The sequence below is a fragment of the Heterodontus francisci genome, chromosome 17, assembly GCF_036365525.1.
Source record: "Heterodontus francisci isolate sHetFra1 chromosome 17, sHetFra1.hap1, whole genome shotgun sequence".
NCBI classification, from domain to species: Eukaryota; Metazoa; Chordata; class Chondrichthyes; order Heterodontiformes; family Heterodontidae; genus Heterodontus; species Heterodontus francisci.
The window spans coordinates 82,823,191-82,840,118 of NC_090387.1; the positions used below are offsets into that span (position 1 = coordinate 82,823,191).

Below are 16,928 nucleotides of genomic sequence, written 5' to 3' on the forward strand. Positions count from 1 at the left end.
AACTCCAGTGGTGGAAGCAGATTCAATAATAACTTTCAAAAGGGAATTAGATATATACTTGAAAAGGAAAAATTTGTAGGGGTATGTATATAGCTCTTTCAAAGAGCTAGCAGAGCCTCAATGGGCTGAAAGGCTTTCTTCTGCGCTGTAAGATTCCATGTGAAGTAGTGAAAGGACTGTTTGGCAGAGGTGGATAGATCATTGATGGAGGCAGTAAAATCAGAGACGCTCAAGAGGCCAGAATTAGAGCAGTACAGATATCTCAGAGGGTTATAGGGTTGGAGGAGATTACAGAGCTAGGGAAAGGCAGGGCCATGCAGGGATTTGAAGACAAGGATTAGAATTTTAAAATTAAAGTGTTGTTTAATCGGGAGCCAGTGTAGGTCAGCGAGCACAGGGGTGATGGGTGAACGACATTAGGTGCGAGTTAGGACACAGGCAGGAGAATTTTGGATGACCCCAAGTTTATGAAGGGTAGAATGTGGGAGGCTGGCCAGGAGTGTGTTCGAATAGTCAGATCTGGAGGTAACAATGGCATGGATGAGGGTTTCAGCAGCATAAGAACTGAGGCAGGGGCAGAGTCAGATGATGTTATGGAGGTAGAATTAGGCAGCCTCTTAATTAGGCAATTTTCAGCCTTCTGGATTCAACATTGAGTTCAACAATTTCAGACCATAATCTCTGCCCCTATTTTGTTTCCTTTTCTTTGCATGTTTCAGTCTTACTCTCATTTTTCTTTTGTTTGTGCTTTCAGACGGTAGCTGGACATTTGAATAGATTCAAGGCTGAGTTAGACAGATTTTTGATCTACAAGGGAGTCAAGGGTTATGGAGGGCAGGCAGGAAAGTGGAGTTGAGGCCACGATCAGGACAACCATGATCTTATTGAATGGCAGAACAGGGTCAAGGGGCCGAATGGCCTACTCCTGCTCCTATTTTTTATGTTCTGTTCATCATTCTGCCATTCACACCTCCTCTAGACACATCTTGTGTTTCTTTGTTTCTTTTCTTGCCCTATCACCATTCCCTTTGGCCCTGCATGAATAACTCTTTTGTCATTCAATCTCTCCTGTCTTCCACCCGATAACAGACCTTCCCTTTTGTTCTTTTTCCACCCTCCTCCCCCACCTTTCACTTGCTTAAAACCTATTACATTTCTAACTTTTCTCAGTTCTAATGAAAGGTCACTGACCTGAAACGTTAACTTTGCTTCTCTCTCCACAGATGCTGCCAGACCTGCTGAGCATTTCCAGCATTTTCCGTCTTTATTTCAGATTTCCAGCATCCATATTATTTTGCTTTTGGCTTAGTGATGGCACAGATATGTGGTTGGAAGCTCATCTTGGTCTCAAATACAAAACCAAGGTTGCTAACAGTCTGGCCTAAGAGCAGTTTGTTGGGGGACACCAGGGGTAACTGTGCAGGAATGCAAAGAGAAGCCATTGATGGTTTCAATCTTCGGTTAGTATTTATGGAGTGTCAGTGTGCTCAGACTGCTATTTTTAAGTGAATACTGGCAAAGCTGGAGTATAAATTCTGACAAAGCGTCTCCACCTAAATCGTTAACCTGTATTTTTATCTCAGACAAACTTGGGAAATGCTACAAACACACAGCATTCAGTCAGCATCTGTCCAGAGGTTAGGGTCTTGGGCAGAACTCTTCCAACTCTTCCTGCGACCCGGGTTCAATTCTGGGTACTGCCTGTGTGGAGTTTGCAAGTTCTCCCTGTGTCTGCGTGGGTTTTCTCCGGGTGCTCCGGTTTCCTCCCACATGCCAAAGACTTGCAGGTTGATAGGTAAATTGGCCATTATAAATTGCCCCTAGTATAGGTAGGTGGTAGGAAAATATAGGGACAGGTGAGGATGTGGTAGGAATATGGGATTAGTGTAAATGGGTGGTTGATGGTCGGCACAGACTCGGTGGGCCGAAGGGCCTGTTTCAGTGCTGTATCTCTAAATAAATAAAATAAATATGCTGCCTGACCTGCTATGTATTTTCTGCAGTCTCACAGATTTGCGACACTCTCAATGACTTGGGTGCCATTCCTGGTCTAATGCTGAGTTAGCTAATCTCAGTTTTGTCAGGTGCTAAGTGGAAGATTATCAGTATAAAAATTTAGAAGTGTTTTCCTCACATCGGGAAGTGCTGCATCAATGTTAAAGTTTAAGCAACAGGTTGGATGCAGACTGGACAAGGCAGGCAGTTTGCAAAATGAAGACTGCTCCTCAACTCAAGCAACTGGCAAGTTCCAGACTAAACAGATCAGGCAGTTTCTGCAATATCTTAAGCTAGTGAAACATACTGAATGCTCCCATATGTCAAGTTGTTTAATACCTTAATTAGTCAGACCCTGCTGTTTGCAAATTTGCTTTCTTTTTATTCGTTCATGGGATGTGGGTGTTGCTGGCTAGGCCAGTATTTATTGCCCATCATGAATTGCCCTTGAGAAGGTGGTAGTGAGCTGCTTTCTTGAACCGCTGCAGTCCATGTGGGGTAGGTACACCCACAGTGCGATTAGGAAGGGAGTTCCAGCACTTTGACCCAGCGACAGTGAAGGAACAGCGATATAGTTCCAAGTCAGGATGGTGTGTGGCTTGGAGGGGAACTTGTAGGTGGTGGTGTTCCCATGCATCTGCTGCCCTTGTCCTTCTAATTGGTAGAGGTCGCATTTTTGGAAGGTGCTGTCAAAGAAGCCTTGGTGAGTTGCTGCAGTGGATCTTGTAGATGGTACACACTGCTGCCACTGTGCGTTGGTGGTGGAGGAGTCAATGTTTGTAGATGGGGTGCCAAACAAGTGGGCTGCTTTATCCTGGATGGTGTTGAGCTTTCTGAGTGTTGTTGTAGCTGCACCCATCCAGGCAAGTGGAGAGTACTCCATCACACTCCTGACTTGTGCCTTGTAGATGGTGGACAGGCTTTGGGGAGTCAGGAGGTGAGTTACTCGCCGCGGGATTCCCAGCCTCTGACCTGCTCTTGTAGCCACAGCATTTATGTGGCTGGTCCAGTTAAATTTCTGGTCAATGGTAACCTCCAGAATGTTGATGGTGGGAGATTCAGTGATGGTAATGCTGTTGAATGTCAAGGGAAGATGGTTAGATTCTCTCTTGCTGGAGATGGTCATTGCCTGGCTGCTGGGTTTCCTACATTTACAAGTGACTACACCTTAAAAGTACTTCACTGCATGTGAGATGTCCTGAGCCAATGAAAGATACTTCATCTGAATGAACGCAGCATTTGTAACATGACAGATGAATTGATAGCACAAATATAAATGATCTTAAGCTAGCGAAACATACTGAATGCTCCCCTATGTTAAGCTGTTTTATACCTTAATAAATCGATTTGGTTTGCAAGTTGGCTTTCTTTTTATTCGTTCACAGGATGTGGGTGTCACTGGCAAGGCCAGCATTTATTGCCCATCCCTAACTGCCCTTGAGAAGGTGGTGGTATGATCTGGTAGCCATTACAAAGACATGGTTGCAGAGTGACCAAGGCTGGGAACTGAATATGCAAGGGTATTTGACATTTTAAAAGGATAGGAAAAGGAGGTGGGGTAGCTCCGTTAATAAAGGATGAGATCAGTACAGTAGTAAGAAATGATCTTGGCTTGGACGACCAAGATGTAGAATCAGTTTGGGTGGAGATAACGAAGAGCAAGGGAAGGAAGTCACTGGTGGGAGTAGTGTATAGGCCTCCTTACAGTAGCTACACTGTAGGACAATGAATAAATCAAGAAATAATGGGGGCTTGTAAGAAAGGTACTGTAATAATTCTGGGTGGTTTTAATCTTCAAATAAATTGGACCAATCAAATTGGCAAAGATAGCCTTGAGGGCAAGTTCATATAGTGTATTAGGACAATACATTATAGAAACAACCAGGAAATAGGCTATTCTAGACCTGGTAATGCGTAATGAGACAGGACTGTGAGGCAGTTTCAAAATAAGGGATCTCCCTTTTAAGACTGAGATGAGGAGGAATTTCTTCTCTGAGGGTCGTTAATCTTTGGAATTCTCTTCCCCAGACAGCAGTGGAGGCTGGGTCATTGAATATATTCAAGGTTGAGTTTGACAGATCTTTGATCTACAAGGGTGTCAAGGGTTATGGGGGGTCGACAGGAAAGTGGAGTTAAGGCCACAATCAGATCAGCCACGATCTTATTGAATGGCGGAGCAAGCTCGAGGGGCTGAATGGCCTATTCCTATTTCTTAAGTTCTTATGTAAGTCTTTCTTTCATTCTACACCCAATTCAGTGTGATTACTGGACCTACAAGCTGTCAGCTCCTTGTTCTCCACTCTTTCTCACAACAATAGCCTTCAGTAAAGAAGGGTGGAATGATCTGGAGAAACCTCTGTGCCAAGGAATAAAGTGAAAACACACCAACATGGGCAATGGGTAATTCTGCACAAGAAATCACAGGGGTTGGCAGGATGGAGGGGGAGGGTAGTTGGAGAAGAGAGGAAATGGGAAGTCTCCCCAACATAACTTGACCCTAATTCAACCGTGGCATTGATGGAGATCTGTAAGCAGAAGGACTGGTTGGACCTTGGGCTAAGCGGAAATGAACGGGATAGAAAAGTAATGACCTTGCTGTATTCAAACCTACCATGCGAGTAATGTTTATTGTTCTATAAATATCTTCGTAGTGCACCTTCAATGCGTAGTTAACTGGAAAGTAATCCTTCTGTAAATAAAACACAACCAACTATTAAACCCACATGCAGACTCACTTGGTTTCATTTTCCAATTTTTCTCAGGACACAATGGCTGTTACCTCAACCTCTAGATGCAACCTCCATCCTCAAGGTAGGTACCTGAGCAGGAAAGGAAGCTCCTCAGTTGCTTTACACCAATGTCCAGTTGTGCTCAATGTGGAACACCCTTGTTCTGGGCAGCTGTGCTCCATGTGTGTTTCCTCGTCACAGACAGACGGGGAATTTTATGCTCTCCCCGGGTCGAGTTTGGGGCAAAGACAGCATATAATCAGGCGAGATGGTGGTGGGGGGTGGGGGGGGGGGGAACCCGCCACCTTCCTGCCTCCACCCAAATTAAGTCTGGGGCTGGAAGGCCTGTGAACGGCCTTCTCATCCCACTGCCAATTGAGGCCCTTCAGTGGGCAATCAATGCCCAATTAAGGGCCTCATCCCGCCACCGCCGGAATTACCCAGCAGCGAGCAGGCCCGTCACCATACTGGCAGCATGCAAAGCAAACCTGTGCGGGTTGTTTGTTGGCTCTGAGGGTGGGGGGAGGATCCCTCGTTAAAAAGCACTTGGTGCCTGAATAAGGAACCCGGCATTGGGAAGGCGAAGGGGCCCGCTGAGAGCTGCCCCCCACTGCCCTTGCTGTTGATTCTCTTGCCCCCCCCCCCCCCCCACCGCGACACCGACTCTGAGAAACCTGTCCCACTGAGAATTACCTGTGGCCTGGGTCCAGGGCCTCGGGTGAGTGCTTTGCTGTGGCGTTGCTCAGTTAAAGAGCTGTCAGCCTCTGATTGGCTGACAGCTCTCAGTAGGCGAGACTTCAGTCACTGGGATCTTTGATCCCAGGGAAGACCGGCCATTGTCCACTAATTGGCACTTGATCCAGCGGGCCTTCCGCAGAGGAGGTAACGCAAGGCTCTTACTGGTGCTTTTGCCAGTGGTCAAGACCCCATCCCCAAGATAAAATCCCAGCCAGTTCGTGGGAATTCCCTGTGATTACCTCAGATCCAATCCTCAAGTCTCATCCCAAAACTGTAGCATCTCAACCACTCAACTTACATCTGCGTGAAACATGCCTTCTGATGTAGAGAGAGAGGATTCCTGAACTTCTCACCTCAGTGGGAAGTGCTAATGCTGGACAGTGGAAAGACGCCTACTTTCAACATCCAGTGCCACAATCAAATGTCAGTTTGGGTATAGAACAGAGGAACTATTACCTTCATTCTAGCTCCGACATGGCAGACTGGGTAAGGATAAGTGACCTCGCCCCCACTCCGCCTTTGCTGGAAAATACACTTGTCCAGATGTCGGACGCTTAGGACCAGGTTCAGCTTTGAGGGTCCAATGTTCAAATGACATACCAACAATACAGAAAGATGATAGGTACAAAAAGGCTGTTGGCAACCATAGAACTGTACCCCAGAAAGAGTCAGCGTCATCAGGGCAAAAAAGCTAAGAAGGAGATAAAGGGATAGAAGGCTGGCAGAATTGACCAACGGGAGAATTTCAGGACTAAAATGTCTATGGGAGGCACGGAAGTGTGCATCCAAGTGTGTGAAAAGCACCACTTACCATATACCTGACCCGCTGTTTGTACTGGAGTTTACTATGTAGCTCCTCCAAATGGATGCACAGTGAGTCTGCAGTGACGAGTACTCCAAGAAGACTGAAATCTGCAGGAAAAGAGGTGAGACAGTTTGAGAAATTGTACTAACTCTGTGGAAACACAGTGCTAAACATTGGTCATCAAACTGACCCAACTGCTCAAACCCAAAGGAACCCAGCAGACTCTGTTCTAACCCAACTGAACCCATCACACTCTGCTCTAACCCAATCAACTGAACCCTGCAGACTCTGCTCCAACCCAACTGAACCCTGCAGACTCTGCTCCAACCCAACTGAACCCAGCTGACTCTGCTTTAACCCACTGAACCCTGCACACTCTGCTCTAACCCAACTGAACCTATCACACTCTGCTCTAACCCAAATCAACTGAACCCTGCAGACTCTGCTCCAACCCAACTGAACCCTGCAGACTCTGCTCCAACCCAACTGAACCCAGCAGACTCTGCTTTAACCCACTGAACCCTGCACACTCTGCTCTATGCCAACTGAAACCTGCAGACTCTGCTCTAACCCAACTGAACCCAGTACACTCTGCTCTAACCCAAATGAACCCAGCACACACTGCTCGATCCCAACTGAACCCTGCAGACTCTGCTCTATCCCAACTGAACCCAGCACACTCTGCTCTAACCCAAGTGAACCCAGCAGACTCTGCTCTAACCCAACTAAACACAGCAGACTCTGCTCTAACCCAACTGAACCCTGCACACTTTGCTCTAACCCAACTGAACCCTGCACACTCTGCTCTAACTCAACTGAACCTAGCAGACTCTGCTCTAACCCAACTGAACCCAGAAGACTCTGCTCTAACTCAACTGAACCCAGCAGACTCTGCTCTAACCCAACCGAACCCAGCAGACCCTGCTCTAACCCAACCAAACCCAGCAGACTCTGCTCGATGAACCAAATCCAGTTGCTCCTCTGACTCTCTTATCGTGAGATCTGATTGTAATTTGAAGAACCAATGTTTCCATTACTTCCGTTACTAGAGGTATTAATTACAATTAGTTGTTTAAACAGGACACTAAATAGATTGTTTGAAAAGGGAATAGTGTTTTTTTTTTAGATATTGGATGGGCAGCTGCGAACGAACTGTTGCATGCAATTCCTGCGCCATGTGGGAACATCGAGACACTTCATGTGTCCTGGACGACCACGTGTGTAGGAAGCGTCTCCAGCTGCTTCAGCTAGAGTTCAGGATTTCCGAGCTCGAGAGGCAGCTGGAGTCACTGTGGAGCATCAGGGAGCAGGAGAGTGTCCTGGATCGTACATTCCAGAAGGTGGTCACCCCACAGGCAGTAGGAGTTCAGGATAGTGGGTAGGTTGCCATCCGGAAGAGTAGGAAGAGGTGGGAAGTGCAGGCGTCTTTGAGGTTTGTGCTGCTCTTAAACAGGTACTCAGCTTTGGAGACTGCTGAGAGTGAGGAACCCTGAAGTGCAGTCCAGACCGTGGCACCAAAGGGCAAGGGACTGCAAGGGGCAAGGGCGGGCGGTAACAGCAAAGAGTAGAAATGCATTTGTTATAGGTAATTCCATAGTCAGGGGGACAGATGGGCATTTCTGTAATTGTTATTGTGAATGACACATGGTGTGTTGCCTCCCTGGTGCCAGGGTAAAGGACATCATTGACAGGGTGTAGGATATTCTGCAGGGGGAAGGGAGTGAGCTGGAAGTTGTGATGCATGTTGGTACCAACGCCATGGCAAGGGCAAGTAATGAGGTCCTATAGTCAGATTTTCAGGGGCTGGGGAGAAAGTTAAAGACTAGGACCTCGCAGGACCTCTCGATTACTCACAGTACCATCCACTAACGAGAGTAGAAATAGGAGGATAGGGAGGATCAATGCGTGGCTTGAGGCATGGTGCAGGAGGCAGGGTTTCAAATTCTTGAAAAAGTGGGATCAGTTCTAGAGCAGGAGGCACCAATTCAAAAGGGACAGGTTGCACCTCAACAGGATTGGGACCACAATGTCCTCATGCTGAGGTTCACTCGTGTGGTTGGGAGGGTTTAAACTAAATTGGCAGGGGGATACGCACCAGCATATAGAAGTAGAAAAGAGGAAAAATGTGCACAAGGTGAGAGTGTTAGACAGTACTACCAAATCACACAGAATACTGGGAGAGTATTCTGAGATAGCACTAGAGTAGGGAATAGTAAGTTATTAGGTGGAGTCAGAGTAAGGGAGGACGTAATAAAGTCTAAATCAGGGTTAATGTGCATGTATGTGAGTGCAAAGAGTGTAACTAATAAGACTGGTGAGGTACAGGCGCAGATTGACATGTGGGCATATGATGTTGTGGCTATAACAGAGACCTGGCTCAAAGAAGGGCGGGACTAGGTGTTACATATTCCTGAATATATGGTGTTCAGGAAAGATAGGAAGGGAAGAAAAGGGGGAGGAGTGGCAGAATTGATTAAGGACAGCATCACAGTGCTGAAGAGAGAGGATATCCCTGAATGGTCCAGGACAGAATCTGAGAATAGAAAGTGCCGGAAATACTCAGCATGTCTGGCAGCATCTGTAAACAGAGTTAAACATTTCAGATCTGTGACCTTTCATCAGGACAGAATCTATTTGGCTTGAGCTCAGGAACAAAAAAGATGCAATTACATTGTTCGGTGTATTCTATGGGCCACCAACTAGTGGAAATGATGTAGAGGAACAAACTTTCAAGGAAATTACAGGGGTGCAAGAATTATAGAGTAATTATAATGGGAGATTTTAATTATCTAAATATAGACTGGGATAGTAGCAGTGTAAAGGGCAGAGAGGGGCAAGAGTACCTAGAGTGTGTTCAGGAGAATTTTCTACAGCAATAAGTTTCCAGTGCAATGAGAAAGGAGACACTGCTGGTTCTTGGGAATGAAGTGGACCAAGTGGATCAAATATCAGTAGGAGAACATTGAGGGAACAGTGATTATTGTATCATAAGGTTTAGGTTGGCTATGGGAAAGGGCAAAGAACAATCTGGAGTAAGAATAATTAACTGGGCAAAAGAATGGAACTGTGCTGAATAAATTGGAATCAAAAGTTGGCAGGGAAAACAGTATTTGAACAATGGGCTAGTTTCAAAGCAGAGATAGCTCAGCACAGTCAAGATATATTCCCTTGAAGGGGAAAGGTAGGGCAAATAAATCCAGAGCTCCCTGGATGACAAGAGATAGAGATAAGTATGAAGAAGAAAAAGCACACTTATGACAGATGTCAAGTAGATAAGATAATGGAGAACCAGGCTGAATATAAAAGGTTCAGAGGAGAAGTGAAAAAGCAAATAAGAGAAGCAAACAGAGAGCGTGAAAAGAGACTGGCAGCTAACATAAAAGGGAATCCCAAGGCTTCTATAGGCATTTAAATAGTAAAAAGGTGGTAAAAGGTGGAGTAGGGCTGATTAGGGACCAAAAAGGGGATTTACACATGGAGACAGGGAGAATATCTGAGGGAATATTTTGCATCTGTCTTTACCAAGGAAGAAGATGCTATACGAGATCCTGCAGGGGGAGCTTACGGAGTTAGGTAGAAAGTTAAAAGACAGGACCTCTAGGGTTGTAATCTCGGGATTACTCCCTGTGCCACGTGCCAGTGAGGCGAGAAATAGGAAGATAGTGCAGCTAAACACGTGGCTGAACAGCTGGTGTAGAGGGAGGGTTTCAGATATCTGGATCATTGGGATCTCTTCAGGGACAGGTTGGACTTGTACAAGAAGGGCGGGTTGCATCTAAACTGGAGGGGCACAAATATCCTGGCTGCGAGGTTTGCTAGTGTCACTCGGGTGGGTTTAAACTAGTGTGGCAGGGGGGTGGGAACCAGGGCAGTAGGACAGCAGGTGAAATAACTGAGAGGGAACTAGTAAATAAGGTCAGTAAGACTAAGAGGAAGAGCAGGCAGGGAGACGTTGCTGAGCACAGCGGGACTGGTGGGCTGAAGTGCATTTGTTTCAATGCGAGAATTATAACAGGTAAGGCAGATGAACTTAGAGCTTGGATCAGTACTTGGAAATATGGTGTTGTGGCTATTACAGCGACTTGGTTGAGGGAAGGACAGGATTGGCAGCTAAATGTTCCGGGATTTAGAAGCTTCAGGCGGGATAGAGGGGGATGTAAAAGGGGTGGGGGAGTTGCATTACTGGTTAAAGAGAATATCACAGCTGTACTGTGGGATGACACCTCGGAGGGGTTATGCAGCGAAGCAATATGGGTGGAGCTCAGGAATAGGAAGGGTACAGTCACGATGTTGGGGGTTTCCAACAGGCCTCCCAACAGCCAGCGACAGGTAGAGCAGCAGATATGTAGACAGATTTTGGAAAGATGTAAAGGTAACAGGGTTGTAGTGGTGGGTGATTTTAACTTCCCCTATATTGACTGGGAGTCACTGAGTGCTAGGGGCTTGGATGAGGCAGAATTTGTAAGGAGCATACAGGAGGGCTTTTTGAAACAGTATGTAGATAGTCCAACTAGCGATGGGGCCGTACTGGACCTGGTATTGGGGAATGAACCCGCTGGGTCTCTTGAAAAAAAAGGCTGAGGGGTGACCTAATAGAGGGCTTTAAAATTATGAAAGGTTTTGATAGAGTGGATAGAGACAGAATGTTTCCTCTTGTGGGGAACAACATAACTAGAGGCCTTCAATATAAAATAGTCACCAAGAAATCCAACAGGAATTCAGAAGAAACTTCTTTACCCAAAGAGTGGTCAGAATGTGGAGCTTGCATATGAGGGAGAAGGGAACAGAGGTTCATGACGATAGATAGGTGAGAAAAGATGTGAGGAGGCTCGAGTGGAATATAAATGCCGGCATGGACTGGTTGGGCTGAATGGCCTGTTTCTCTGCTGTATATCCTATGCATGTAATGTAATCGTTCAGGAATACATCCAATCAGTTCTGGCGATCTTAGGCGGGAGGCCACAACTTCAAGCCAGTCCAACAGCTCCCAGACCCGGAAAGCTGTTGCTAGGACGACCAGCCTTCGGGCCTGTTGAAAGTCCCATCCTCTTTGTTTCCTAGAGAGCTGTTCTGGGACTTGGGCAGTGTTTCCCCAAGAGTAGCCTAGTAGAGCAAGAGGGGTCAACACAGCAGAGAACTGGTTTCTGGTAATACTGTCATTTTTCCAATCTAAAAATGGAGGAATATTTTGAACAAGAAGTAATCCGCCAGACTTTCCAACCTCTTAAAGCTGCTTTGATCTTTCCTAATCACTCGCTCCCTTCATAGAATTTTGCTGAGAATCGTGTGGCCAAAACACTCCATTCACCATGTGATGTGGTTGTTATGTGGATTATTAAGTTACTTCATTTAAATCTGCTCTTTATGTTGAAAAGTGCATTTTTTGCTGACGCATGGGCATTGTTGCGTTATGCTGGATTCAGCCCCATTACTCTTCAGACATTTTAGGAACACATTTATTTATTTTATTTAGAGATACAGCACTGAAACAGGCCCTTCGGCCCACCGAGTCTGTGCCGACCAACAACCACCCATTTATACTAACCCTACAGTAATCCCATATTCCCTATCACCTCCCTACACTAGGGGCAATTTACAACGGCCAATTTACCTATCACCTGCAAGTCTTTGGCATGTGGGAGGAAACCGGAGCACCCGGCGAAAACCCACGCAGACACAGGGAGAACTTGCAAACTCCGCACAGGCAGTACCCAGAATCGAACCCGGGTCCCTGGAGCTGTGAGGCTGCGTTGCTAACCACTGCGCCACTGTTCTCCAGAAACTAATGATAGAAATGATTACTAAAAGTATAGTCAATACATGGTGATATTCACCTGCAACTTTCAAACAGTTGGAAAAGGTCATATTTCCACAAATAGCTTCACAGAGGAAAAGCTAAAAACATTGAAAGAAAATGTTATGGTGTGGTCTCTATTCCACCACCACCACTTTACTGCTCTTCGTAGGCAGTGACATGCTGGGGTACTGTTCCAGGTGCACTGGGGGGAGGTTTTGAAAGCTGTGCTAAATGACTATTCTCCCACAAGCACAATCATGCATGCTTGCACACACTCACTTTCCAGCAGGGGCCACACGGCCATGTAAAATGTAACAATGGTCATTAATGCATTGTTGCTTGTGGGATCTTTCTGTGCACAAATTGGCTGCCACGTTCAACAGTGAACAGACTTCAAAAAAGTACTTCATTGGCTGTAAAGTACTTTGGGATGCCCGGAGGTCATGTAAGGGAATATAAATGACTGTTTTCCTACTTTCTTTTCTATGTTGGTTAACTTCCCAGACTCTTTAATTTTGTATCATTGATATTTGAACAAGAGGCTTGAAACCAGCCACTGTCTGTTAGGCTTGGTGCTTTCCTCAAGCAGGAATGGCACCAACCCTCTATTCACCTATAATTGTCATGAATTACAACATACTTTCCAAATATAGTAATTGTAGTTGCAGAGTCCAGCTCATAAATCCAGGGACCCCAGCTCCAGAGCTCCGTTAGCAGCACAATGGAGAAGGCCTAAGTTATGTTTAAGTTGTATTTTTAGGCGTCGACTGATTAGACAGTGCACTACCTCTCTAGTTCTACACAGCAGCACTCGGCATGGAATCCGTCCACTCCCAGACTGTGTCTCACAGGACTATTAGGAGAAGGCAGGTGAGATTTACTTGGCTCTGGAGACCACTGGAGCTCAGATACATCCAGATCCGATGTGTTACAATGCAGTACCTCAGCACTTTTGGCTGACAAGGAATTGCAGTGAATAAAGAGAGCCCTTAATCTGGAGCTGAACCCAAATGTACCATTTCCAGGTTTCGACAGTTCCTTCTGAATGCAGTTGCTACTTTTCATTTACAGTCAAACTGTTGGTCTCTCACCATCTCCTCTCTGTTGGCAGCAGGGTCTGACATCTGTTGTTAATGTCCTTGGCAGTCTTTATGCAACTTATCTGGGGGTGCAATTTGTGTTACTGGCACCAGGGTTACATCAGAAAAGAAACATTAGAACAGTAGTTTGCATCTAAAGCTTTATTTACAAAAACAAGGAAACATAGATCTTCCTTCTCTGCCCACAGAATCAATGTTTCATAGCCTTGGTTGTACGGAGAGAACTTGGTGGGGGCACAAAGCTTTCAGAGACAGGGCTGGTAGGCACCTAGTTGTTGAGTTTCCTCACTGGCCTGAATCGATGTTCTTGAGCTTGCGAAAGATTTCTGAAGCGCTCCTGGCGTTACTTGGTTAGCTGCATTTGATGGTTTTGGTTGACTAATAAAAAAAAGAACATCTGGCCAATGCAGAATGACCAGGTCCAGACTGGATGGAAACATACCCAACTCTGACCCAGTCTGTAAGGTGACACCAAAATGCCTGTGTGGGAATTCATCACTTCACAATAAGCTTGCATACTTTCTTTGGGCCTCAGCAGCTGGCTGGTTGAATCTCCAAGTATGATGAGGAGGCGACTTAAGGCTTGTAAGCTCCAATTACCCAATGCAAACATGGTTAATCAACCTGCTTGTCAATGGCGACATCCCTAAGCTTTCCTAGACTTCCCCTCGATCAAAGTTACAGCAGGCTGACTTGGATTCAAAGTCCCCCAACGCTGAAGATCCAAACACAAGTGTATCGGTTGGTTGCTAGGATTTGAAATGAGCTCCCGTATCTGTGACACAAAACATTTTCAGGAGAATCAAGTGTTCAGCACAGGAGCCAACTCTGCCCTCCTCTTGTGATGTTGGTGATTGCACAGCAGCTCCACACTTTCTCCCCAGGTGACCTATAAGTATATTAAGGGCAGGAGGATAACCAGGGAAAGAGTAGGGCCCATTAGGGACCAAAGTGGCAATGTGTGTGGAGCCGGAGGATATAGGTGAGGTTTTAAATGATTACATTTCATCTGTATTCACTATGGAGAAGGACGATCTAGGTATAGAGATCAGGGAGGGGGATTGTAATATGCTCGAACAAATTAGCAGTGAAAGGGAGGAGGTATTAGCAGTTTTAGCGGGCTTAAAAGTGGATAAATTCCCAGGCCCAGATGAGATGTATCCCAGGCTGTTATGTGAGGCAAGGGAGGAGATAGCAGGGGCTCTGACACAAATTTTCAAATCCTCTCTGGCCACAGGAGAGGTACCAGAGGACTGGAGGACAGCGAATGTGGTACCATTATTCAAAAAGGGTAGCAGGGATAAACCAGGTAATTACAGGCCGCTGAGTTTATCAGTTGTAGGGAAACTGTTGGAAAAAAATTCTGGGGGACAGGATTAATCTCCACTTGGAGAGGCAGGAATTAATCAATAATAGTCAGCATGGCTTTGTCAGGGGGAGATCGTGTCTAACAAACTTGATTGAATTTGTCGAGGAGGTGACTGGATGTGTAGATGAGGATAAAGCAGTTGATGTAGTCTACATGGGCTTCAGTAAAGCTTTTGATAAGGTCCCGCATGGGAGATTGGTTAAGAAGGTAAGAGCCCATGGGATCCAGGGCAATTTGGCAAATTGGATCCAGAATTGGCTTAGTGGCAGGAGGCAGAGGGTGAAATTCGAGGGTTGTTTTTGTGATTGGAAGCCTGTGACCAGTGGTGTACCGCAGGGATTGGTGCTGGGACCCTTGCTGTTTGTAGTGTACATTAATGATTTAGATGTGAATATAGGAGGTATGATCAGTAAGTTCGCAGATGACACGAAAAATTGGTGGTGTCATAAATAGTGAGGAGGAAAGCCTTAGATTATAGGACGATATAGATGGGCTGGTAAGATGGGCGGAGCAGTGGCAAATGAAATTTAATCCTGAGAAGTTTGAGGTGATGCATTTTGCGAGGACTAACAAGGTAAGGGAATATACAATGGATGGTAGGACCCTAGGAAGTACAGACGGTCAGAGGGACCTTGGTGTACTTGTCCATAGATCACTGAAGGCAGCAGCACGGGTAGATAAGGTGGTTAGGAAGGCATATGGGATACTTGCCTTTATTAGCCGAGGCATAGAATATAAGAGCAGGGAGGTTATGATGGAGCTGTATAAAATGCTGGTTCGGCCACAGCTGGAGTACTGTGTACAGTTCTGGTCACCACACTCTAGGAAGGATATGATTGCACTGGAGAGGGTGCAGAGGAGATTCACCAGGATGCTACCTGGGCTGGAGCATTTCAGCTATGAAGAGAGACTGGATAGGCTCGGGTTGTTTTCCTTAGAGAAGAGAAAGCTGAGGGGGGGACCTGATTGAGGTATACAAAATTATGAGGGGCATAGATAGGAAGAAACTTTTTCCCTTAGCGCAGGTGTCAATAACCAGGGGGCACAGATTTAAGGGTAAGGGGCAGGAGGTTTAATGGGGATTTGAGGAAACATTTTTCACCCAGAGGGTGGTTGGAATCTGGAAGACACTGCCTGAAGAGGTGGTAGAGGCAGGAACCCTCACAACATTTAAGAAGTATTTAGATGAGCACTTGAAACGCCATAGCATACAAGGCCATGGGCCAAGTGCTGGAAAATGGGATTAGAATAGATGGGTGCTTGATGGCCAGCAACGGGTCGAAGGGCCTGTGCTATGACTCTATGACCAATTTTCAGGTGTGAGGTTAGACAGTGAGTCCTGGTACAAAAGAACAAAGATCTAATAAGAGTTATGGCAGCGAAACTGCCCTTTGGGGGTTAGTGTGAAACTGGCAAAAACAAATCAGCAGCATTTTCTTTACGCCCTACCCGATTTTCTTTTCAGTTGACATTATGGATGGGACGGTCAAGCGGATTGTAAAACAGACTGCCAATACTCTATTGCACATTCTGCCTTACCACCAAGGACCAAACTTCAACCCTAGGATTACTAAAATTAATAGGAACATAGGAAAGCTCAACCAGCCTGCTCTATCCCTGGACTTGACCCTGGACCCAGCTAATCTCTTAAACAAAAACTCAATACTTATCTATTACTTGTAGGTAACTCAGCTTTGCTCAGTTGATTTTAATAGCCAAACTTGGAGGAAAACGATGATTGAGGGAAGCTGGGTCTCTGAAATACAAGGGACCAGGGATGATCTAAGCCCTGCAAGCTGCAATGTGGATCTGCAGTATATGGCCAAAATGTTTGTTACAGGGTTGAAAACCAGACACCCGGAATATTTCCAGGTCCCGACCCTGCACTGCGTCAGTGACACAATGCAATTTTCAAATTCAAACTCAGCAATTGTCTCAGGGCGAATCCAGCACCCGATCATAGGCTCCGGAAGTTCCTGGAGGCAGGGACAGGTAACTGCAGCTGCTTGTTGACACAGTCTCACAGAGGAGAGAGCTGTTCTTCCCAGCCTCAGGAAGGAGAAATCCGCCCAGCGAGACCAAGGGGGCTTGGAAGGAGGTGGCCACGGAGGTCAGCAGCCAGGGACCCAAGAGAAGGATTTGGGTCCAGTGTAGAAAACAATGAGCTCTTGCAGTCTGGTAAGGTGAGTGGTGACAGCACCCGGTTCACTGGGCAGCAACTCTCTAAGCAGCAGAATGCATGCGAGCTGACCTCACAGAATATTCATACTTCTCCCGCACATTGTCAGAGTAAGTGAACAGTCACAACACTGAGACACAGTCACTCTCACATATGGGGCAACAGTCAGATGGAGACATCACTGAGGGGAACATCAGCCCACATGTGTGTCATACT

The 16,928-nt window shown here is 46.1% G+C and overlaps 1 protein-coding gene across 2 annotated transcripts in view; it reads right to left on the reverse strand.

The window, feature by feature from the left end:
- Nucleotides 1-16,928, reverse strand: part of il34 (interleukin 34) — a 452,391-nt gene that overhangs the window by 22,564 nt on the left and 412,899 nt on the right. For both annotated transcript variants that reach the window (XM_068049962.1, XM_068049961.1), the window contains exons 3-4: nucleotides 6,274-6,374; nucleotides 4,607-4,684 (exon numbers count right to left, since the gene is read on the reverse strand). In XM_068049962.1, coding sequence (XP_067906063.1) covers nucleotides 4,607-4,684; nucleotides 6,274-6,374 — 179 coding nt within the window. The remainder of the gene's footprint in view (nucleotides 1-4,606; nucleotides 4,685-6,273; nucleotides 6,375-16,928) is intronic.